At 60.5% G+C, this 23,042-nt stretch overlaps 1 protein-coding gene across 1 annotated transcript in view; it reads left to right on the top strand.

Annotated features, from left to right (window-relative positions):
- Window positions 1–23,042, top strand: part of SHANK3 (SH3 and multiple ankyrin repeat domains 3) — a 52,124-nt gene that overhangs the window by 20,175 nt on the left and 8,907 nt on the right. The window contains exons 13-21 of the mRNA XM_045555300.1: window positions 3,380–3,455; window positions 3,692–3,774; window positions 4,427–4,551; window positions 4,653–4,785; window positions 5,754–5,834; window positions 10,596–10,619; window positions 13,964–14,094; window positions 14,661–14,745; window positions 18,817–21,067. Of these exons, the coding sequence (XP_045411256.1) occupies window positions 3,380–3,455; window positions 3,692–3,774; window positions 4,427–4,551; window positions 4,653–4,785; window positions 5,754–5,834; window positions 10,596–10,619; window positions 13,964–14,094; window positions 14,661–14,745; window positions 18,817–21,067 (2,989 nt within the window). The remainder of the gene's footprint in view (window positions 1–3,379; window positions 3,456–3,691; window positions 3,775–4,426; window positions 4,552–4,652; window positions 4,786–5,753; window positions 5,835–10,595; window positions 10,620–13,963; window positions 14,095–14,660; window positions 14,746–18,816; window positions 21,068–23,042) is intronic.

The raw sequence follows: 23,042 nt of genomic DNA, 5'->3' as shown, positions 1-23,042 counted from the left end.
GCACGGGTTTGTGGGGGCAGGAGAATGGCAGTGGCTGTCTGTCTGTGCAGGTCACTGAGGGCCGGGGTTGAGGCCCCTGCAGGGCAGAACAGACAGGTGGGGAGGAGGGCGGACGGGGAGGGCTGAGGTCACAGGGCAGCAGTGTGGGTGAGGGCTGGGCTCCTAGGTGGGCAGCCGCCGTCGGGCATGTGGCCTGGAGGAGAGCTCCCCCGGGTGGGCAGAGGGGGTGGGGGAGCAGCAGCAGCCTCCCCCTGACCTCAGCTGCAGCCCCGCTGGCTGCTCTGGGTGGAACCTGAGTTCTGGGACCCAGGGACCAAGTTCTGCCAGAGGCCAGAGGGCAGCCCAAGAGCAAGAACCTGCTTCCAACAGGCTCGGATCCAAAAGAAAAAACAAAAAGAAAAAAAAAATCTGTTTGTGGGACTGGCGAGGAGATGGGGAAGGACTGGGAGGCTGAGCGGTGTTGGTGGTGCCGACCCAGCAGGCCGGCTGTGCCCAGGGTCCGCCAGCGGAGAGGCCTCCCACGGCGCCCCGGAGCGGGTGTGGACGGAGCGTGGCAGGCAGAGGGTGGATCCGGGAGGGCAGGGGTGGGGGGCGGAGTCGGGTGTGTTCCAGAGGCTGGTTTGTGCAGGGACCCCGGGGCCCAGCGCGACTGGGACCCTCTGCTGGCCCCTTTGCCCTGCCTCCCTTTCTCTCTCGTGTGGTCGTCACGTTGGGAGGTTTCACTGCTGGGTGTTTTCACTTCAGCTGGCTTTTGTGTGTCTGATTAATACAACTGGAAAAGGAATTCGTGTTATGCAATAAATACAATTTGGTCAACAAAATCTAAAAACAGGCACCTAATGGACTGCAAGTCTGGGGGTTCGGCAGGCAGGCACTGGGGGCATTTCTGTGGGTGGGCTGACATGTAGAAGGGTGAGCCTCACCTGAGTGGCAGTGAGGCGTGGCCTGAGCCGGCCGTGGGGCTGGCAGGACGGTGGGGGCAGGGGTGGTTGGGGGGCCGGGATGACACAATATTAGGCTCTCGGAACCTAGGGGCTCTCCAAGGTGAGTTTCCCTACTCTATAAGGAGAGTGTTGACTTACTGAGAGTCACACAAGTTAGTGGCAGGGACCTGGAATCCAGTCCAATGCTGTTCTTGACATCTGTGTCTTCCGATTTGACTAGTTCTTCCTTTCATCCAGCCAGTGCTCCATCTGTGCTTATGACTCACTCACCGATCCCACCACCCAGCTACTCGTCCATTGACATGCCCAGCCAACCCTTCTTCCGTCTATCCGTTTGTCCATCCACCTACCACCTGCCCAGCTGCCTGTCTACCCAGCCTGTCCACCCATCCACTCACCTGTCCATGCATGTATCTGTCTTCCCTTTGACCCATCCATACACCCCCCTGTTGCTCCTTCCCTCCCTCCATCCACCCATCCATTTGCCTTTTGATCCATCCTTCTGTCCATCCATCATAGATCCACCTGTCCTCCCATTACCCTCCCAGTCAGCTTGCAGAGTCCCTGTTACATGTCAGGTGCTGGGATCACAGAGATACATAATATGTGGCCCTTACCTTCAAGGGGTAGTGGGGGAAACAGGTCACTAAAAATCATAGGTTCCCTGGCTGGGCATGGTGGCTCATGCTTGTAATCCTAGCACTTTGGGAGGCCAAGGTGGGAGGATCGCTTGAGCCCAGGAGTTCGAGACCAGCCTGGGCAATAGCAAGACCGCGTCTCTAAAAAATATTTAAAAAATTAGCCAGGTGTGGTGGTGCATACCTGTAGTGCCAGCTCCTCTGGAGGCTGAGGCAGGAGGATTACTTGAGCCCAGGAGTTGGAGGCTGCAGTGAGCTATGATCACACCGCTGCACTCCAGCCTGGGCGACAAAGCAAGACCCCGTCTCAAAAAAAAAAAAAAAAAAAAAAAAATCATAGGTTCCCTTGTCTGATCTAATTTCCTGCCTGTCACTCCGGCTGCACAGGCTCCAGACGGTCCCTTGAATGCCCCAGGCCAACACCTGCTACCGCTTCACCATGACTGTCCCATGCTGGGAAGCCCTTTACCCACATACCTGCGGGCTGCACCCTTCTCTCCTCAGCCTTTGCTCAGTTCTGCCCTCCCAGCGAGGCCTTCGTGTGACCAGCCTAGAACTGCAAACTTTCTCTGAACCCCGTATTCTGCTTGCTTTTTTCTTAAGCATTGGCCAGCATTTGACATGTATATTTATTGCCTGTTTATTCTCTCTCCCCCGAATAGATTATAAATTCCACAAGGGAGAGACTTTGTTCTGTTCTCTGCTATATTCCCAAAGCCTAAGACAAACAGAGCCTGATACATAGTAGGAGCTCAACAGATACTTGTTGAAGGAAAAGAGGAACCTCGAGAACTGCTACAATAAGAGGAAAGGAGGGAGGTGCTGAGGGGCGAAGTTCGAGGCAGGGGTGGTGCCACCTTGGAGGTTCTGAAGAGCGGAGTGAGGGGTGCCGGGAGCCAGGAGGGCAGGGCCCGCAGGCGGCTGTCGGGGCCCTCGGGCTGCAGAGAGGTCGTGGCTGCGAGTGTGGACCAAACTCTCTGGAGATCGCAGGGTGGGGCGGCGGGCAAACAGCTGGCTAGCGCCACAGTGGCCATGAGGGACTCTGAGATCAAGAGGACAGGAGGAGACAAAGTTCTGGGGGACACAGTGGGGCCGGGGATGGGTGCCCAGCCCCCTGACACCCGCACCCCCTGCCCTGCCCAGGCAGGATCTGAGGCGAGGGCCCCCATGAGGCTGAGCATCAGGGGCTGCTGTGAGGAATCTGGTGCAGATGCGGTGCTGCTTCCGTGTGTGTGGGCACACAGCCGGGCACGTGTTCGTGAGTGTGGGTCTTGCACACACAGAGGTACACATGCGTGAACACAGAACGCACACGTGCGCCAGCACAGCACTGGCACAGACTGTGGGTGCACACACACACATAGGGGCACTTACACATGACTGCAGGTCATACGTGCGCGCCCACGCACACACACACACACACACACACACACACACACACACACACACACACACCATTCTTTGCTCTCAGCCGTGGCTCGCTGACCTCCCTGTGGACAGCCCTGGCCTTGTCTGGCCTCCTGTGTTCGGCTCCTCAGGAGGGAGAGGAGCTGTGGCCGCTGCCCCGTCTTGGACCCTGACCCCCGGAGGCCGGAATTCCCTGCCTGAGCCCTCAGCCTTGTCACCTTGGGACCTCTGGACCCAGGACTGCAGGATTTGGGGTTCCCTACTTCCCTGTGGGCACAACCAGGCCAGGGGTGTGTGTGCGGGGGTGAAGACTGGTGACCAGCATGGCTGAGGGCAGTTCAGGCCAGTTGGAGGCCGAGACTGTCCCTCAGCTCCTGACACTCCCTTCAGAGACCCGGGAGGACCGGACGAAGCGGCTTTTTCGCCACTACACAGTGGGCTCCTATGACAGCCTCACGTCACACAGGTACAGGCAGGGACACCGGCTGGGGCATGCAGGTGGGACTGGGGGGATGTCCACACAGGAGAACCAAGGGCTGGTCCAGGAGGCCAGGCGCAAACAGGTTGGAGGAGGGCACAGAGAGGGTGCCCTGCCCACCTGTGTCCTTCACTGTCCCCGTCCGTCCAGGGGTGACCCCGGGGGGGACTGTGTCCATGGGACCCTGTGGGGTTGCCTCACCCGTCCCTGCTTTCCTCCCTCAGCGATTATGTCATTGACGACAAGGTGGCTGTCCTGCAGAAACGGGACCACGAGGGCTTTGGCTTTGTGCTGCGGGGGGCCAAAGGTAATGGGTGGTGGGTGCTGGGGGGTGGGCGCTGCTCGGGGTGTCTGCCCCTCCCCTCTGCCCTCCCTCCTGGCCTCGCCCCTCCCCTTTTTGCACCCCGTGTCCTGCTCTTGTCCTGTGGTGGTGACAGTGTCAAGGCAGCAATTTCTCCCTCCACAGTTTCCCACCGTCTCTGCTGTCAGGTGTCTGACAGAGGGGGGGGGGCCTCTCTCGTGGGAGTGAGTCGGAGGTTTTGCAGCGGGACAGTGGTCCCCAACCTTTTTGGCACCAGGGACCAGTTTCGTGGAAGTCAGTTTTTCCACAGCTGGGGGCGGAGGGGGCCGGGGCTGGTTTCGGGATGATCAGGGGGTGATGTGAGCGATGGGGAGCGGCTGTGAACACAGATGAAGCTGCGCTCGCCCGCCCACCGCTCACCTCCTGCCGTGCGGCCCGGTTCCTAATAGGCCACGGACCGGGCCGGCAGTGGTCCGTCGTGGCCCAGGGCTTGGGGACCGCAGCAGAGGGACACGTGCTGGAGCCCTGGGCTGCCCTGCGTGGCCCCTCCTGCCGCCCTCCCCTGGCCCCGGTCACTGCCCCCGGTAGTCATCGGTTCCGGTGCTGAACCACCCCCACCCGAACAAGGCTGGTGAAGCACCGTCCTAACCCCCTGCAGCGGAGACCCCCATCGAGGAGTTCACGCCCACGCCGGCCTTCCCTGCGCTGCAGTATCTTGAGTCCGTGGACGTGGAAGGCGTGGCCTGGAGGGCTGGGCTGCGCACGGGAGACTTCCTCATCGAGGTGAGGCCTGTCCTAGCTGCACAGCCCAGCACGGTGCCCACCCCGGACGCTGAGGGGGCTGCGCCCGGGGGCGTCCCCACCTAGCTGCCTGTCTGTCCCAGGTGAACGGAGTAAACGTGGTAAAGGTCGGACACAAGCAGGTGGTGGCTCTGATTCGCCAGGGTGGCAACCGCCTTGTCATGAAGGTTGTGTCCGTGACAAGGAAGCCAGAAGAGGATGGGGCTCGGCGCAGAGGTGAGGGGTCAGGCTTCAGGCCTCTGTGCCCAGACTCTCCCCTCTGGCCCCTGGCCCTAGACCTTTGACCTCAGGCCCACATTTCTCTCCCCACCTCTGATCCCAGACTGCTGCCATCAGATTCCTGAACCTAGCTGAAATGCCCTCATAGGTGACTGGGGGTCCTTCTCCGTCCCTGATGTTAGACCATCAACCCTGTCCCCTGGCCCGGGGCCTCTGACCCCTGACCCCAGATTGCCCCTTCTCAGATCCCTGCCCCCTCCTTCCCGGCGTTCCCCCAGCCCCTGGCGTGGCAGAGCCCTCCTTCCCTACACCGCCAGCAGCTGCCTGGAGGCCGGGGTTGCCATAGCAACTGTGAGGTTGACGCTGCCGTGCTGCTTATTGTCGGAGGGAAGGGGGAGGCGGCACCTGAGGGAAGAGGAAAAGCGTCTTCTCCCCGCGACGCCGCGGCACAGCCTGGGCCCAGGAGGCTTGCCAGCGGCCCGGCCCAGGCCTGTGGCTTGGCTGACCACACCCTGGTCCCCCAAGGGGCAGTGGCCACCCGGGCCTGGGGGCAGCCCGGAAGCAGCAGAGCCTGGCCTGCCAGGAGACCCCTCCCAGCCCCCACCCCATGGCTCTGGTGCCCCCTCGCTTGGCCCTTGGAGCCTGCAGGGTGGGCACTCAGGCCAGAGCCAGCCAGCACCGCGACCCCCGCCAGCACCCTTGACCGTTGCCTGAGGCTCTGGCTCTGGGGGGTCCTGAGAGCCCCGGGGCCCCGACCGCCCCGGCCCCCAGTACTCCCTGAGCTCCTAGCGCCATGAAGAAGTTTGCGTCCAGCCGCAGCCTGAACAAGATCTTGGCCCAGTGCGACTCGTCCTCGCGGGAGTACGAGGAGATCCAGGCGGTGGAGCGCAAGTGGCACCTGCACCTGGCCACACCGCGCCGCCTGCTGCTGGACAGGAGGTCCAAGGCCTCCCTCTTCTTTGCAGCCCCGCCGCCCCCCAAGAGGGCCCCCAGCACCACACTGACACTGCGCTCCAAGTCCATGACAGCTGAGCTTGAGGAACTCGGTGAGCATTGGGGGCGGCAGTGGGAGGTGGACAGCGGGTAGACCACCCAGCATAGAGTGGACAGAGCAGTGGGAGGACAGGGGACCGAGCTGGGCCTGAAGCCAGGCAGAGACCGAGGTGGGGAAGGGCAGATGGGCAAATGTGCAGGTCAGAGGTCAAGGGATGGGGGCTGGAGCACTGGGAAGTTTGGGACCTGTGGGGTAAGGCGGGCAGTGGACGTGGAAAGGGTGATGGCTGAGGAACTGGAGACAGACAGTGGGATGGCCAGGACAGATGGCTGGGGAGCAGGGTCTGGCCCACTGGGGTGTTTGCACGAGTGTGCATGGGTGTGCGTGTGCTGCCTCTGGTTCTCCACGTCTCTGCTCTGACTTTATTCCTGCGTTCCATCCAAGTGGGAAAGAGCAGTAGTGAAGTGACCCAGGGTCTGCCTGTGGCTCTGCCCGGTGCTGGCAACGTCGTCTGTGTGTTTATTTTACCCTCTTGGTGCGTGTTCACGCATCGGTCAAGTTGGCCTGCTGCCCCACAGGGCTGTTGTGAGCACTAGTGGCAGCCTGTTGGGACAGGGCCCCGTGAACTACAGGAGGTGAGCAAGAGTGTGTTGGGCTTCGATGGGGCACATTGTGGGCACAGTCCCAGGTTGACCACTAAGAGCCTCATTGTGGGCATGTGCAGATGCACTTGACCATGACCTGACATGTGACAGTTAATAGCCTCTGCGTGGGTATGTCCCGGTACATGTGACCATTATCCTCATTGTAGGCATGTGCTAATACATGGGACCATTAACAGCCTTGTTGTAAGTGTGTCCCAACCATCAACAGCCTCAGCATGGGCACATCCTAATGTCTGTGACAGTCGACATGCTCTTTCCTTCTGTCGTCTGAGGCCAATCCTAGCCCCAGAATTTACTGTGGCTCTAGTCATGGAAGGAACCCTGACTTTGGTCCTAAGCCGAGCCCTGACCAAGTCCTGGCCATGGGAAAGGCCTTGATTCTGGCTCTAGGCTGAGCCCCAGCCCTGGCTTCAGTCTTGATTCTACCCTAGCCATAGAAGAAACCCTTACCCTGGTCCCCAGAATTATCCCTGACCTTACTTACGGTCTGAGCTCCGACCCTGTCCTGGCCACAGGCTGAGCTGCCGCATACCAAGCAGATGCAGTGTAGTTCCCTGTGGAAAATAGCTACCAACATAGACTGGTCAGAATTTTCTTCACTGTAAGTATTCCAAATAAAACAAAACAAAACAAAAATACACAGAGACAATTTAAAACAAAGGAAGAGGAATCCCAGGTCTCAAAAATGAAGAGAGAAAGGAAAACCAGGGATGTGGAGGAGGCTGATGCTCCCATAGCCCATAATATAGGTCTCAAGGGCAAGAGGTTGGGGTTTTGATGCCCCCACAAAGCTGGAAGACATGGCTGTGGACTTGTGAGAAGCAGAAAGGTTAGAACCAAGCCTAAGAGCTGGAATAAGCATCAAAAGAACTCAAAATCATAGAAGAATATGAAAGAGACAATAAAATGTTTAAATTATTACAGAGTTTAAGAGAACTAACAGAATGCTTAATGAAGGAACAGGACAGAACAACAACAACAAAAGAATAAGCACATTTCAAAAAGACCCCCAAAGAAGTGTTATAGTCACTATGATAAAAAAGAAGTCCATGGCTTGATCCATCTCAGATAAATCTGAGATGATTACCCAGAAAACAACATAGAAAGATAAGTAGATGCAAAATATTGAATAGCAGGTAAGAGATACTAAAGACTAGTGAGAAAATCCCAGCATTTACGTAATGTGAGTCCCAGGGGGAGGAAATAATAACAAGAATGGAGAAGAGGCAATATTTGAAGAATAAATGGCTAAGAATTTTGCAAAGGTGCACCAAAGACATGCGCCTTCAGTTTGAAGAAGTATAAGTTCTAAGCAAGGAAATAAAAATAAATCTAGATCTAGATCTATCATAGTAAAATTGTAGAACACAGCGGACAAGCAGAAAAATCTTAAAAACTGCCAGAGAGAGGGAGAGAGAGAGAGAGAAGCTGCTAGATGCCTTAGAAAGGAATGATGGCTGGACTGACAACAGACTTCTCATCAGCAATAGTAGATGGCAGCTGACGATGGAACAATAGCTTCAAAGTCTTAAGTCAAAATGCCTTTCTTTCTTTTCTTTTTCTTTTTTTTTTTTTTTTGAGACAGATCTTGCTCTATTGCCCGGGCTAGAGTGCTGTGGCATCAAGCTCACAGCAACCTCAAACTCCTGGGCTTAAGCGATCCTTCTGTCTCAGCCTCCTGAGTAGCTGGGACTACAGTCATGCGCCACCATGCCCGGATAATTTTTTTTCTGTATATATTTTTAGCTGTCCAGATCATTTCTTTCTATTTTTAGTAGAGACAGGGTCTCGCTCTTGCTCAGGCTGGTCTCGAACTCCTGACCTCGAGCGATCCTCCAGCCTCGGCCTCCCAGAGTGCTGGGATTACAGGCGTGAGCCACCGCGCCCGGCCCAAAATGACTTTCCACCTACAATTCTGTACCCAGCTAATCCTGTTCATTCCAGAATGAGGCAGAGAAGCTAGCAGACTTCTGGCCACAGGGTCATGAGGGTCCAAGGTCAGTCACAAGTGGCTGACCTGTCACAATGATTGATGATCCAAACTGATTAAAAGCCAATATCGGCAGGCAGCTGGGTCTGGCTGGACACCAGGCTAAGCCTCCTGCCAAGGGCTGTCATGTAGCCGTGTTCAGCTGCATGTGCAGAAGGGCCCCTCCTATTCTGCACAGAGAGGCTTCGGGGCAGTATGAGATCTATAATCCTGGGACCCTGGGACTCTGCCCTGTAGAAGTAGGACTGCCTTCTGTTCTCTGGACCTTTCTATCTGTAGAAACCAGTCAGTGGAAGAAGCTCCTCTTCCTCTCTCCTCTGCTACATCAAGCCTCAGAACAGGGGTTGCTGGGGTTGCTGGAAGACCTTTGTCTTCCACAGCAATTCACTTACAGCTTCGGGCCAGCATAAGTTTCCAGGCTTTTTCCTGAGCAGAGTCTTGGGAGGATGAAAGGACAGCTTAGCTAGGAGCCTCTGCCCTCACTCTTGGGGTCATGGCTTCAGTTGAAGCTGGACCAGGCTCTTCATGTTGCTCTGTTCAGAGAGGGGCCTGGGCGCCCGAGAGCTCGGGAAGCCACCTTGTCCCCAGAGGACAGCCGTCCTGGGAAGCCAGCCCATTTGCTGACCTCCTGACCCGTCCCCCCAGAAAATGGCTGATGTGACGAGGCCGTGCCAGCACTAGGGTTTCCCCAGGGACCTGAGGGACCATCCCACAATCCAGTGTTTTTGCCTTTAAAAGACAGAGATTTGGCTGGGCACGGTGGCTCACACCTGTAATCCCAACACTTGGGGAGGCTGAGGTGGAAAATCACTTGAGGCCATGAGTTTGAGACCAGCCTAAGCAACATAATGAGACCCCATCTCTAACAAAACACCGTGAAAATTAGCCAGGTGTGGTGGCGCACGCCTGTAGTCCCAGCTACTTGGGAGGCTGAACCAGGAGGCTCGCTTGAGCCTGGCAGCTGGAGGCTGCAGTGAGCTGTGCTTGTGCCACGGCACTCTAGCCTGGGCAACACAGTGAGACCTGCCTCAAAAAAAAAATGAGCCCTGGGTCATTGCCAGCGTCACCAACATCAGTCCTGCCAGTCGCTGTCAACAGCTGGTAGGCCCTTTTAGGGTCCGTAGTCTATCGAGAAGACAAACTAACCCTGGAAAGCAGAGGACGTGTGAGGTGACAGGGAAGGCAGGTGGTAAGGGTAGAGGCTCCTGCCAGGTGGCTGCTTGCTGCACAGAGGACACGGGACACAGGCCCTGCGGGAGGAGGAGAGAAAGGCCAGCCTGCAAGGGAGTGGGGTGCGCAAAGGCTGGTGCCCAGGAAATGGAGGGGTTGGGTTCGGACCCTCCTCCTGGGACGGGTGGTGGGAGGAAGGTGAGAGGCGAGTGCCCTGTTCTCTTCAGCGTTAGGGGTGTCTCACGGTCAGTCAGCACACGCACATCTGCTCGGCCTGAGCCCGGCGTGTGCCGGGGCCCGAGGTCCGTGGAGACCCGGCCAGGGAGCTGCTGGCAGGTCCAAGCCCCTCCTGTTCGTTCGCTTTCCTGTGAGAAACGTGGACTTCCCTGTAATTTCTGGGTCCCTTTTCCTTTTGTGATGAAAACCTCAGGGTAGGTCCACACCCAGCGTCCCTGTGAGTGGCCTCATTCCGGAAGAGGCTTCTCTGCCAGACATACTTGTCCTGCCTTTGTTTAAAACCTACTTTACACAGGCGGCCGCGTCGGCTGTCAGTGGCCGCCAAAGTTGGTTTTCACGGGGTTTTGCCTTTTTTCTGAACAAACGGTCGACAGAACCAAGTGTGATGTAGTCGTGCGTGCCCCCACGTGTGCGTGTCCATGTGTGTGTGTGCACACACGAGTGTTCCAGCTCGTGGCTGTGTCCTCCTTGAATTTTAAGCCGTGTACCCCCCGCCCTGCGTTTGGACAGACCGGCCTCGCCTGGTCTGCTGAAGAGGTCCCGGCTGGGGTAGACGGGAGGTCCCGGCTGGGGGTAGACGGGAGGTCCCTGCTGGGGGTAGACGGGAGGTCCCGGCTGGGGGTAGACGGGAGGTCCCGGCTGCTGGGAGGTGGGGGTGGAGGGCGGGGCCGGGACGGGAGTGGGGGAGCGCGGCCCGTGCCGAGGGGTGAAGCTGCCTCTCACCCCCTGTGCTCTGTTTCTTGATTCCAAGCCTCCATTCGGAGAAGAAAAGGGGGTGAGTCATCTGCCTGCGTCCCCAGGGCCCCGGCTTTGCCTGACCCCTGTCTGGGTGTGTCCCTGCTGGTGTGTGAGGAGGCTCCAGCTCACGTCGGGGTGGTCTGGAAGCCCGGGCTGCACCCCCCTGTTTGGCTTTTCCCTGGGGATCTGGTGGGGGCATGCGAGGAAGACGGACGGAACGTTCCCGGGGTGTGGCCGTCTGGGGTGTGGAGGGGAGACCCAGCATGGCCCGGGGCTCAGGTGGGCGAAGGGCTGAGGGCCACAGAGGCAGCTGGGGGGAGGAGCCGGGAGCCCCCCGTGGCGGCCGCTGCATGTGCCCTGGCCCAGAGTGGGGGGCGGTGCTCGAGGGCGCAGGGGAGCTGGGCCACGTGGAGGTGTTCAGCCCTGGCCTCCACGGCTTCTCTCTGCCTGAGCCCTCAGGGCCCATGCTTGGGTTGTGGGCGCCACTCCTTCCGCATGCTGGCTGGTTGCAGGGCCAGGCCCAGCGCTGCAGGGTCTGCATCCCACAGCACGGCAGGGGGAGTGTCCCCCGGCTGCCAACATCACCCTCCCACTCACTGCCCGGGTGCCCCCCACCCCGTGTCCCTCGAGGCCTCTCCCGGTATGTCCTGGACGTACAGCCTGGCTGCTGGGGACGCTGTGTGTGGGTGGGGACAGAGTCACCAGGCCTGGGCACTGAGGTCCCCATCTGGTGAGGTCCTGGGGCCTCTGGTCGCCTTTGCTCGAGGGTGATGGGAGTCAGGGCCCAGAGGAAAAAGCCCGCGGTGGCTTTGTGGCCCCAGGTGTGTGTCTTCACTCATCGATGGTGTGCCTGGCACCCACTGTCTCTTACTCCGGATCTGCGGGGCCTTCCCTGGGCTGGGGACACCTCCGCTGGCCCTGGGCCCAGCTGTCTCCTGCCCGACCCGCATTCCCTGCCCTCCTTCGCCCTGTGAAGGCTCCGCTGCCCCTTGCCCCCACCCAGGTGAAGGGCTTCCCAGTGTCTTTCCAGGTACTAAAAACACGCTGCTCCTTCAGGGACCTTTTCTCCATGCCTTTGGGGCAGACTCAAGCTATTTCTGGAGTGTTCTGGTTCCGCCCTCCCGCTCACGAGTGGGGCTCCCGGGTGCGGGGCTGTGGCCCTGACCACACAGCGCCAGGCCCCTGCGTGAGGCTGCTGCGAGGGGGCCGCCCACCTGGCTCCTTGTCGCTTCATTTCCTTTTTTTAAGTATCTAAAATAATCTATTTAGGAATATATTTTCTAATGGCGGGGTTGGGGGGGGTGCTTTGTCAATGTCATCAGCTTGTTATTTGCAGAATTCTTGATTCTTTTCCTCCGGAAGTAATTCCTGCCTGGCCCCAGCACCATTGCCATATGACCCAAAGTCGTTGCTTTGCTAAACTTCACGCCCACACTGCTTGGGCGGCTGGGACCGGGTCTCTTGGACCTGGGGCTCAGGTGGCAGTTTGTGTGCTGTGTGGTGACGCCAGGCGTATGCCGCGGAGTTTTCCGTCCATTCCTGTCTTCACTTCTGCGGTTTCTGGAGAGTGTGATAGTTGCCTCTGGTCTCTTGTTTACTGGGTCTGTGACCTGGGACAGTTTCTCCCTGTGAGCTCCAGTCTGCTCCAGGGTCAAAAGCAGTAGATACCGGGTCTTCGTGCAGTTGTGGGATGAGAGAGGGATCCGAGTAGCCATGCACGCTCTGGAAATCACCAAGAACTGAGCAAACCGTGGTGACGATGGTTTCAGCTTCTGAAAGGAAACTGTTCACTTTGTTACGCCAGCAGCAGCCCCTGGTCCACACCCGGCCGTGTCGCCGGTGTGCTGGGCCCCTCGGCGGGCCCGGCCGTTCTGTGTCGCAGCGTGTTTTGCTGCTGAACTTCTGCATGGTTCAGGGCACGGGCTGGGCCCTGGCGGAACACAGAGAACATACCGGCTGTCTCCTCTGGGGGGCCCACAAGCCTTTGGGGAGACAAGGCACACAGACAGGGGATTCGTGTGAGCCTGCGCTCAGCGTAGGCCCTTCTTGTGTGCTAATTCCCACTCGAGACATGCAAAGCAGGTGCTGTTTTTATGCCTGTTTTATCAGATGAGAACACTCAGTCAAAGAGAGGTGAAGTCAGGACAGGCGGTGTACAGGCCAGGGCTGGTCTGGGCTGGGCAGTGTCAGGACGTCCTCTTCCTTGCCCACAGCAGTTGCTAAGCAGAGGGAGGACAGGTGCTGTGCGCAGCCACAGGTGGGGCTGGAAGGAGCAGGAGGTGTCCAGGCTGCCCCCCGAGGTTCTCCAACATGGGCGCTTTGGGTGTGAAAAGATGCCAGGGCGCGTGTGACCAGACACGTGGTCCGCGGGAGTCCCCACGGCCCCGGAGAGCCGGGACAGGTCCGTGGTGTGGTGGGGCTGCTGAGCGAGGGGCTGGCGGAGCAGCTGGGGGACACAGGTGCTGCCCGGCCCCCCCCATGCCAGCCTGGCAGGCCGTCAGGATAGAGCTGGGCAGACCCTGGGTGAGATCCGCTGACCCCCGGGGAGCCGTCCCGCCAGAGCTCTGACGGTCCTCAGGTACACGTTAGTTGAACACAGTTTCCAAATCACTTTGATAAAAAGTACCACTTTTTAAGACTTTAATTTTACTTTAATAAAAACAAGTGAACAAGAAAAAGCTCTTCTTTGGTAATAGATTTGAAAAGACTGCTGCCGCGGCCTGCCTGGCACCCCCTCCCGCGAGGGCCGTGTGCAGGCGTGAGCCCGGCTGTGTCTTCCTCGCCTTCCTCGCCCCTCTCCCCTTCTCTGGCCCCAGCTGCTTCCTGAGGGGCTGGCAGGAGCCTGTCAGCGAGGAGGGGCCTCCCACACGGTCCCCCCACTTCCTCCTCTGCCCTGGCACCGCCCGCCTGGGCAGGGCTCTGCCGGTTCTGCGTCAGACGGGTGTTTCAGGCCCCGAGCCTGGGGCAGCAAACTGTTTTCAGAAAGTGTCCCCCGTCCATCTGTTGACGGACTCACTCACTACCGATACGCACCCGTTCAGACATCTTTCCTGGACACCTGCTTGTCCATCAGGGTCTGTCCTAGGGCTGTGACCCCACCATAAACAGCGTCCCTTCTACCGCGGCGGTGGGGCTAGCCAAGAGCTACGTGCCGTGTGCTCAGAACGGGACAGGACAAAGGGAAATGGTGAGGAATTCAGGAAGGCTGGGCTCCAAACGGTCTGTCCCCGCCCTGGTCTTTTCCCTTTCCTCGAGTGGGGGCCGTGGGGTTACCTGGCGTGAGAGGCCCGTGCGCACCACGGCGGGGACAGGCCCGGGAGGACGTGGCAGGGCGGCTGCGGGTGGGTGCAGGTGGCTGAGAGGGTCTCCCTGGCTGTGCAGAGAAGCTGGATGAGATCCTGGCGGCGGCTGCAGAGCCAGCGCTGAGGCCGGACATCGCGGACGCGGACTCCAGAGCAGCCACCGTCAAACAGCGGCCCACCAGTCGGAGGATCACGCCCGCCGAGATTAGCGTAAGCCGGCGCGGGCAGCTGGGAGCGCCGGGACACTCGGGTGTGGGGTTCAGAGTGTCACGTCCCCTCCTTACTGCGGTCATTTGGACCCCTTCTCCGGAGGTGGGTGAAGCGCCAAGGCCTCTCAGAGACGCCGAAGGCAGTGGCAGCCCCCAGAAGGGCCACAGTCTAGCACTTGCTGGGCTGTCACTCCTGTGGCTGTGGCTTGCGGGGCCCCAGGCCATGCCTGTATCACGCCTGGGACCCCCTAGACACCCTGTCCCCTGACCACTGTCCCAGCCCGTGCCTTCTGTGCTGCTCCCCAGCCTCCTCCAGCCCACACCCAGGGTCTGCACCCACCCTGCCCAACACCTGTGCTGTCCACCGTCTACACGGCCCACTTGCCCGGGCCCCAGGGCGCGGCATCCCCTGCTCCCCCGGCCAGGGCCCGGTCTGATTCCTGGTCTGGGGCCACGGCACCAGCGCCGTTGGAGCGAGTGCATGGGGGGACTGGGCTCTGGCCTAGGAGGAGGACTGGGGTCCCCAGTGCCCTGGAACCTCCATGTCCCCCTCCCTGACCCCCACAGTCATTGTTTGAGCGCCAGGGCCTCGCGGGCCCAGAGAAGCTGCCGGGCTCCTTGCGGAAGGGGATTCCACGGACCAAGTCTGTAGGTACGGCTGGGCTGCCGGGCGGAATGGGGCTGGGGCTGGCGGGTGGATTTGGGTTTAGAGGATGCTGCCTCTCCCTGCCTCTAACTGGGGTTCCCAGTTTCCAAGTCCCGCCTCTCCCTGGCCCCAGCCCAGGATCTCATTTGTTTGTGGACATACATGGGGTCCTACCTTCCCCCAACCTAGAGGTACAGGCTGGAGATTGCACCCACCCATCCCCCACTCCCCTCCAGTAGGCGTCCGCCTCACGCGCCCTCGTGTCCCTGTCCCCAGGTCCGCTTCTCCTCCTGCATGTCAAGCTTCTGAGCCTACACCTAGCCCCCCACCTGCCTGCCCCTCCCCTCCGGGTGCTGCCCTCTCTCCCTTCGCAGCCACTTTCCCACAAAACTCAGCTCCGCTCGCCGCCTCCCGCCTCCCACCTGCCCCAGCCTGCAGCAGACGTGCTCTCTCTGTATCCAAGAGTGAAACTGCTCCTACCAGGGTCACCGACGGCCTCCAGGACATTCTCAGTGTCGCAGACCCCTCCTCTTCCTGACCTCAGCTGGCTTTCGGTTCCTTCGCTGCCCCTCTGTGACACTCTCCTCCTCGGGGCTTTAGGACAGCACTGCCTGGTGTTTCCCTCTTTGCTCAGGCGGCACCTGTTCTGCCCCCACTGCCCCAACCCGCCGGAGGCAGTGATTTCTCAGGCTAGCGTGTCTGTCCGTCATCCACAGACACCCACCATGTCCCCACCTGTCACACCCCAGAGCAAACCCTGCCCAGCACTCACTGCAGGTTGGATGCGGTGTCTGACACAATAACCACATTGAGGGGGCACCGTTTGTACCTTTATGTCATAGAAGAGGAAACTAGCCCGGAGGGGTAAGATGACCTGTCCGAGGTCACACAGCTGCCCCACCTGGCACCTTCAGTTCACCCTTTGGCCACGCAGCTGCCCACCCCTCACCCACCCCGGGACCCTGCCCAGTGGTGTTCACGCTAGGCCAATCCCAGGCTGAATCTGGGGCTCAGCTGGGGAGGTGACATGTTTGCAGACAGCTCAGCAGTTACGTGGTGGATGTCAGGACACATGTACAAGAGGAGCTGATGAGGGAACAGCTCCAGCTGCACCTGGGTATCGCAGAAACTTGGGGTCAGGGTGTGTGTGCTTAGATGTGCAAGATAAGTGGGAGTTTCTGGGGCACAGTGGGGTGAATTGCCGATAGGCCAGTGTGTAAAGGGCACACGGGTATGTGGCCTGGTCCTTCAGGGACTGCCAAAAGTTGTTTCTGTAGGTGGGAGGGTAGGGAAGAAGGCTGGTGAGACTGCAGCTACTTTAGAACCAAGAGGTGCTCCTCCCGGCCTACGGCCTACATGTTCTCCATGGTTCTTTCCTTATCCTCTCTCCACCCGACAAATTGGGGGTGGGGGGTAGGCCACCTCCTCACATGCCTCGTGGCCCTGCCCACCATCTTGCACCTGGACCACGGCTTTGTTCTCCTCACAACCTCCTGCCTTGGCTTTGCCCCTGTCTGTCCCTCTGGCCAAAGGAGGCTTCTGCAAGGCAGTTACCACCCCAGATTCCTCCAGCTTGACCCTCTGTAGGCTCCTTATCGTCTTAGGGGCCTGGTGCCAGCCCCAGTCCTCTCCAGCTTCATCTGGGGACATCTGTCCTCACCTCCCTCTGACCTAGGTCTTCTGGCACTTCTTGCTCCCTACCTGCCCTCACTCTGCCTGGATGGCCTGTCCCTCAGCCCTGCCCAGTCCCAGGACTGACTGCTGGCAGCTCCAGGTCTGTGTGCCTGCCCTGCAGGCCTTGAGCCACTCGGTAGAGACTGCCAGCTCCCCCTCACTGGTTCCTGCAGTGCCCGCCTGTGCTCAGTTGATCAGCAAGCTGACAGGTGCTCAGCTTTCATTCCCTCTGGCCTCGCGTGCCTCCAGTTGCCAGTACGAGCGTTGGTCGAGTTGTCAGACACCCCAGGCTCCTACCCTGTCCTGACTATGTAGCTTCGGGCACGTGATGTCACCCTTGCAACCTCAGATCCAATCCTTTTGACCCGTAAACATAGAGGCCACCTCGTACTGACCTCCAGGGACCCCTCTGAGGCTCAGCCAGTGGGCTGCGTACTGTGCCCGGCATGTGGGGATGCCTAGCAGCTGCTGATGTTGATGGGTGTAGATCCTGCATCTAGAGCTTGGCACCCAGTAAGTGCTCAAGAAATGTGCTCTGCTATTATTTGAGCAAAGAGGGTCTACCTTTGCCCCAAAGGGTCCTGCCCCTACCCCAGATGGTATTAGAACAGATTCCCCATTCTATGCTGAGGCAAGTGGCTTTTCTTTACCCTAAGCCAGAACTTAGCATGCCATTAGCATTAAATTTCCCCCTTTTCATCTTCACACGTCACTCCCGCCTTCTACATCCTCAAGGTGTGTTCTGCACAGCTCCATCTAACGCACAGGCTTGTGGGTGTTCGGTGCGTGTTCACATGCTGCACAAGAAGTGCAGCGGGGGGAGACCCAGCGTGAACTGGGCACAGATTGTGTCCAGCGGGGGGCGGGGGGAAGGCAGACCTAAAAATAATGATGGTGATAACCGTGGCCACCTTCCCAGAATGCCGCCACCTGTTCCTCCCTGTACCGTGAACTTTAAATGGCCCCGTGACATCAGCAGGCAGTCCTCTTGAGATGAGGAAACTGAAGTTCCTAGAGGTTAAGGAACGTCAGTGCCTGGTGGAGCTGGAATTCAAGCATACGTCTGTGTGCACACATCCCTCCTTGCTCTGCCTGGGGCTGTAGCGCTGTTGTGCCCAGCAAAGAGCAGGCAGTGCAGTCTCGGAGCCTTTGTCAGCGCCGCGGTGGCCGAAGGGGGATGTGATCAGGAACAGGCAGTCTAGTCTGCATCATAGCGAGCGCATAAAAACACCGACCAGGCCGGAGTGAGGCCAGGTATGGAGCACCCACCAGAGACCTGTGTGTGTCAGTGTGGAGCCCTTCATCCGCTCCCCTGGGCTTGGGCTGTCCAGCACCTGCAGCCGGACGGAGCACACCTGAAGCACAGGGGCCCACACTGTGTCCTCAGGGATGCTCAGGCAGCTCTGCCAGACTCTAGCTGGACAGCAGGACAATAGGGCCCTGACTGGCCCTAGCGCAGGATTCTAACGACATCTGGGTGAGGCAGGTAGAAAGGTGTTCGTTTTAAGCCTGTGTTGCCCACGAGAGAGCAGTAGCTCAGACGGGCTCAGGGCTCGGGGTCACGCAGCCCATAGGCGGCAAGGCTGAGACATGCACGGGGTGCTCAGCCTGCAGTTCCATTTTAATCCGTCCGTCCATTCTTCCTTCCCACTCACCCAGCCTTACCGGATTTCAGCCCCTGCGGTTACGTCACCCACCCGTGTGGATCCCTGGGCCGAGCTTCTCGGGGCTTCTTCCACCGGGTACTGCTCACAGCCGCGTCCGCTCTCTGCCAGGCGCGTGGCTCCGTTTCCCCCACCGGCAGACAGTGCATCACTCCTGCTCTGGGGGAGTGTCCCTCTGCCTTCTGATCCCACCCTTGGTGCCGCCAGGGCCTCGCCCTGACACCTGCTTCTTGTTGCTGGTGTTTCTGAGGTGGCCTTGCTCAGTCTTCACTGGGAACCCCTGTGCTTGCCTAGGATGGGGGGCTGCCCCTTCCTTCTTGGGATGTCTTGTCAGGGCCTGCTGCACGTGCCTGGGCTTGGACAGGTCTAGGCCCCACCCAGGTAGTCAGAATTTGGGTCCTTAGGGCTCCATTGGTGGGGCCGCCTCCACCCTGTGGCTCAACGTTCCGTGCTCTTCCCAAGAGCTCTTGCAACGTCGTGCCTGAGGCGCAGAGCTTGGGCGTCCAGGGAGGAGCCCAGACTGCAGTCTTGCCAGTCTTGCTCAGATCACCTGCTTTGGGCTCCCCTGCCCTCCGTCCCCGAGCCCCGCCGGTCCCCATCTTCCCCAGGGTTTCTGCCAGCGCCCTGGCCCTTGTGTCGGGGGCTCGAGTCGGCCTCTATGGGAGCGGGTGCAGGGGTCTGGAGGGGCCTCGCTGAAGGCACCAGCCGCCCGCGTCTCACCGGCACCTTCCGTCCGCAGGGGAGGACGAGAAGCTGGCGTCTCTGCTGGAAGGGCGCTTTCCGCGGAGCTCTTCGATGCAGGACACGGTGCGCGAGGGCCGTGGCATCCCGCCCCCGCCGCAGACCGCGCCGCCACCCCCGCCCGCGCCCTACTACTTCGACTCGGGGCCGCCCCCGGCCTTCTCGCCGCCGCCCCCGCCGGGCCGCGCCTACGACACGGTGCGCTCCAGCTTCAAGCCGGGCCTGGAGGCGCGCCTGGGCGCGGGGGCCGCCGGCCTGTACGAGCCGGGCGTGCCCCTTGGCCCGCTGCCCTACCCCGAGCGGCAGAAGCGCGCGCGCTCCATGATCATCCTGCAGGACTCGGCGCCCGAGTCCGGCGACGTCCCTCGGCCCCCGCCCGCAGCCACCCCGCCGGAACGACCCAAGCGACGGCCCCGGCCGCCGGGCCCCGACAGCCCCTACGCCAACCTGGGCGCCTTCAGCGCCAGCCTCTTCGCACCGTCCAAGCCGCAGCGCCGCAAGAGCCCGCTGGTGAAGCAGCTGCAGGTGGAGGACGCGCAGGAGCGCGCGGCCCTGGCTGTGGGTAGTCCCGGCCCGGTGGGCGGCAGCTTCGCCCGCGAGCCCTCCCCGACGCACCGCGGCCCCCGCCCGGGGGGCCTCGACTACGGCGCAGGGGATGGCCCCGGGCTTGCCTTTGGGGGTCCAGGCCCCGCCAAGGACCGGCGGCTGGAGGAGCGGCGCCGCTCCACCGTGTTCCTGTCTGTGGGCGCCATCGAGAGCAGCCCCCCCAGCGCGGACCTGCCGTCCCTGCAGCCCTCCCGCTCCATCGACGAGCGCCTCCTGGGCACCGGCCCCGCCGCCGGACGCGATCTGCTGCTACCCTCCCCCGTCTCTGCTCTGAAGCCGTTGGTCAGCGGCCCCAGCCTCGGGCCCTCGGGCTCCACCTTCATCCACCCACTCACCGGCAAACCCCTGGACCCCAGCTCGCCCCTGGCCCTTGCCCTGGCTGCCCGCGAGCGAGCTCTGGCCTCCCAGACGCCCTCCCGGTCCCCCACACCTGTGCACAGCCCTGATGCGGACCGCCCCGGACCCCTGTTTGTGGATGTACAGGCCCGGGACTCAGAGCGAGGGGCCCTGGCCTCCCCAGCCTTCTCCCCCCGGAGCCCGGCCTGGATTCCTGTGCCTGCTCGCAGGGAGGCAGAGAAGGCTCCCCGGGAGGAGCGGAAGTCACCCGAGGACAAGAAGTCCATGATCCTCAGCGTCCTGGACACGTCCCTGCAGCGGCCAGCTGGCCTCATTGTTGTGCATGCCACCAGCAACGGGCAGGAGCCCAGCCGGCTGGGGGCGGAAGAGGAGCGGCCGGGCACCCCGGAGCTGGCCCCAGCCCCCATGCAGCCAGCGGCCGTGGCAGAGCCCCTGCCCAGCCCCCGGGCCCAGCCCCCCGGCAGCGCCCCGGCAGACACCGGGCCGGGCCAGGGCAGCTCGGAGGAAGAGCCAGAGCTGGTGTTCGCTGTGAACCTGCCACCCGCCCAGCTGTCCTCCAGTGATGAGGAGACCAGGGAGGAGCTGGCCCGCATCGGGCTGGTGCCGCCCCCTGAAGAGTTTGCCAACGGGATCCTGCTGGCCACCCCACTCACCGGCCCGGGCCCCTCACCCACCACGGTGCCCAGCCCGGCCTCAGGGAAGCCCAGCAGTGAGCCACCCCCTGCCCCGGAGTCTGCCGCCGACTCCGGGGTGGAGGAAATCGACACACGCAGCTCCAGCGACCCCCACCTGGAGACCACAAGTACCATCTCCACGGTGTCCAGCATGTCCACCCTGAGCTCCGAGAGCGGGGAGCTCACCGACACCCACACCTCCTTCGCCGACGGACACACTTTTCTACTCGAGAAGCCACCAGTGCCTCCCAAGCCCAAGCTCAAGTCCCCGCTGGGGAAGGGGCCGGTGACCTTCAGGGACCCGCTGCTGAAGCAGTCCTCGGACAGCGAGCTCATGGCCCAGCAGCACCACGCCGCCTCTGCCGGGCTGGCCTCTGCCGCCGGGCCTGCCCGCCCTCGCTACCTCTTCCAGAGAAGATCCAAGCTGTGGGGGGACCCCGTGGAGAGCCGGGGGCTCCCTGGGCCTGAAGACGACAAACCGACTGTGATCAGTGAGCTCAGCTCCCGCCTGCAGCAGCTGAACAAAGACACGCGCTCCCTGGGGGAGGAACCGGTTGGTGGCCTGGGTGGCCTGCTGGACCCTGCCAAGAAGTCGCCCATCGCAGCAGCTCGGTGAGCAGTGCGGTGTGGGAGGGTTCTGGGCCTTGTCCGTGCCCCTCACCCCCGTTCTTCCTCTTGTCCCTCCAAGGCCCCCCGTTGCTCCTCTTCCTGTCCCATCCTTTGACTGTCTGTGGCACCCCCGCCCCATGGCCGTCCACCTCTCTATCCGGTCTGGCTTTGCCTGTCTGAGATAGAGTCTCTGAAACATCAGGGCTGCTGCCTTCTACATCCCTGCTGGTGCTAGAAGTGGGAGCCGGGTGCCTGTCGGAGACCCAGGCTGGGCATGAGCAGCTCCTCGGCCCCCTGGGGGCTCCCTGCCCCGCTCTGCCCCGCCCCAGGCTGCCACCGCCATCCAGGATCGTTTATGGTCTACCTTGGAGCTGCACCTCCCTCCTCCCAGCTTCTCTGTGGCCCTGTGTCTGCCACCCACACCTCCACTCCTCCTCTCTGGTCGTGTGGCTGCCCACGTGGCTGGTGCCCTCTGCCCCAGAGCCGCCTCTTGCCTTGCCTCCTTCCGAGGCTTGGAGCACATTGCCTCCTTTTCTTTTTGGGACCTGTCACTAACTTCCTATTTTCTGCCTCTTGGTGCCACCTCAGAGTCCCCTAAATGCAGATTCCTGTGTGTGGTTGTTAAAGTCCACTGAGAAGACAAGTGGGAGTCATGCCATCTCTGTGCACTGCCATCTGCTCTCTCACCCTCTCTCCTTTCCCTGTCTGTTCTCCCCTCCTGCCTCTACCGGGGCGAGGACTTGGGGAGAGGAGCTGAGCAGGGCACTGGGGTGCTGTTGAGGCTGTTGCTGCTCTGTCTGGGCTGATGCCATGAGTCTTTCCTGGAGGGCCCCCCCAACGCTCCCTCCAGAGGGGCTCCCCTCGGGCCCATGGGCTGCATGGACGCTGGTGTAAGAGCTGGTTATCCCCTGCCAGCCCTCTTGTCTGTGATTTTCAAGCTGCTTTTGCCTTCTGTGCCCTTAGGTCTCCCCTTCTCCTTTCTGGGTTTGGGGGACATATGTAGGTGCCACCTCCTGACTCTTCCTTGCTGCCCTGAAGACCAGCCTGGCTGGCCTTTTACTGTCAGCCGCGGAGGGCGGAGCTCACAAAGCAGTGAAGTGTTCAGAGCTTGAGGACTTTGCAGGTCTTACTCACGAGAGTCTGGCCATTCTGTCTTCTTCCAGTTCAGGATTCGAAAGATAAGGAGGGGGGCTGGGCACGGTGACTCACACCCATAATCCCAGCACTTTGGGAGGCTGAGTCAGGAGGATTGCTTGAGGCCAGGAGTTGGAGACCAGCTTGAGGAAGAGCGAGGCCCCGTGTCTACAAAAAAATAGAAAAGTTAGCCGGGCATGATGGTGCACATCTGTAGTTCCAGGTACTTGGGAGGCTGAGGCAGGAGGATTGCTTGAGGCCAGGAGTTTGAGGTTGTAGTGAGCTGTGATGACACCACTGCATTTTAGCCCGGGAGACAGAGCAAAACCCTGTCTCAAAAAAGACAAAAAAAAAAAAAAAAAAAGCAGGAGCTTGCAGAGCTCACGGCCCGTCTCCTAAGGCCCAGGAACAGTGCCTTCAGCTCCCGACGTCCTGGGAGTGTGCTCAGATTGGAAAGCTCTCTTCCCAGCAGTGCAGTGTTGAACGTCCCCTTAGAGTGGGTGTCACAGGTGCCGACAGGAAGTGTCCGGGATGAGCGGCCCAGGTCTTAGGCCCTGTGCAGGGCCAGAGCCCTGAGGACGGGGGTCTCTGACTCAGCCTTGACCAGCCCCCTGTCCTCCCTCTCTGCTGCTCCTCCCCCAACCCGCCCTCCGTTCCTCTCTGCCTCTCGGTCTCAGTGCAAACCGAAGCCACTGAAAGTGCACAGCACCGCGCCTGGCCCAGGACAGGCCCTCAATAAACATTTGTTAAATGGATGAAAGAACGAAGCTAAATGCCAGTGCCGTCTTTTGTGATGTGAGATCCAGGCTTAGGACAAATGCCACGGAGGACAGACAGCGCTTCA

This window comes from Lemur catta, chromosome 6, assembly GCF_020740605.2.
Source record: "Lemur catta isolate mLemCat1 chromosome 6, mLemCat1.pri, whole genome shotgun sequence".
NCBI classification, from domain to species: Eukaryota; Metazoa; Chordata; class Mammalia; order Primates; family Lemuridae; genus Lemur; species Lemur catta.
This window is presented reverse-complemented; position numbering and strand designations above follow the sequence as displayed.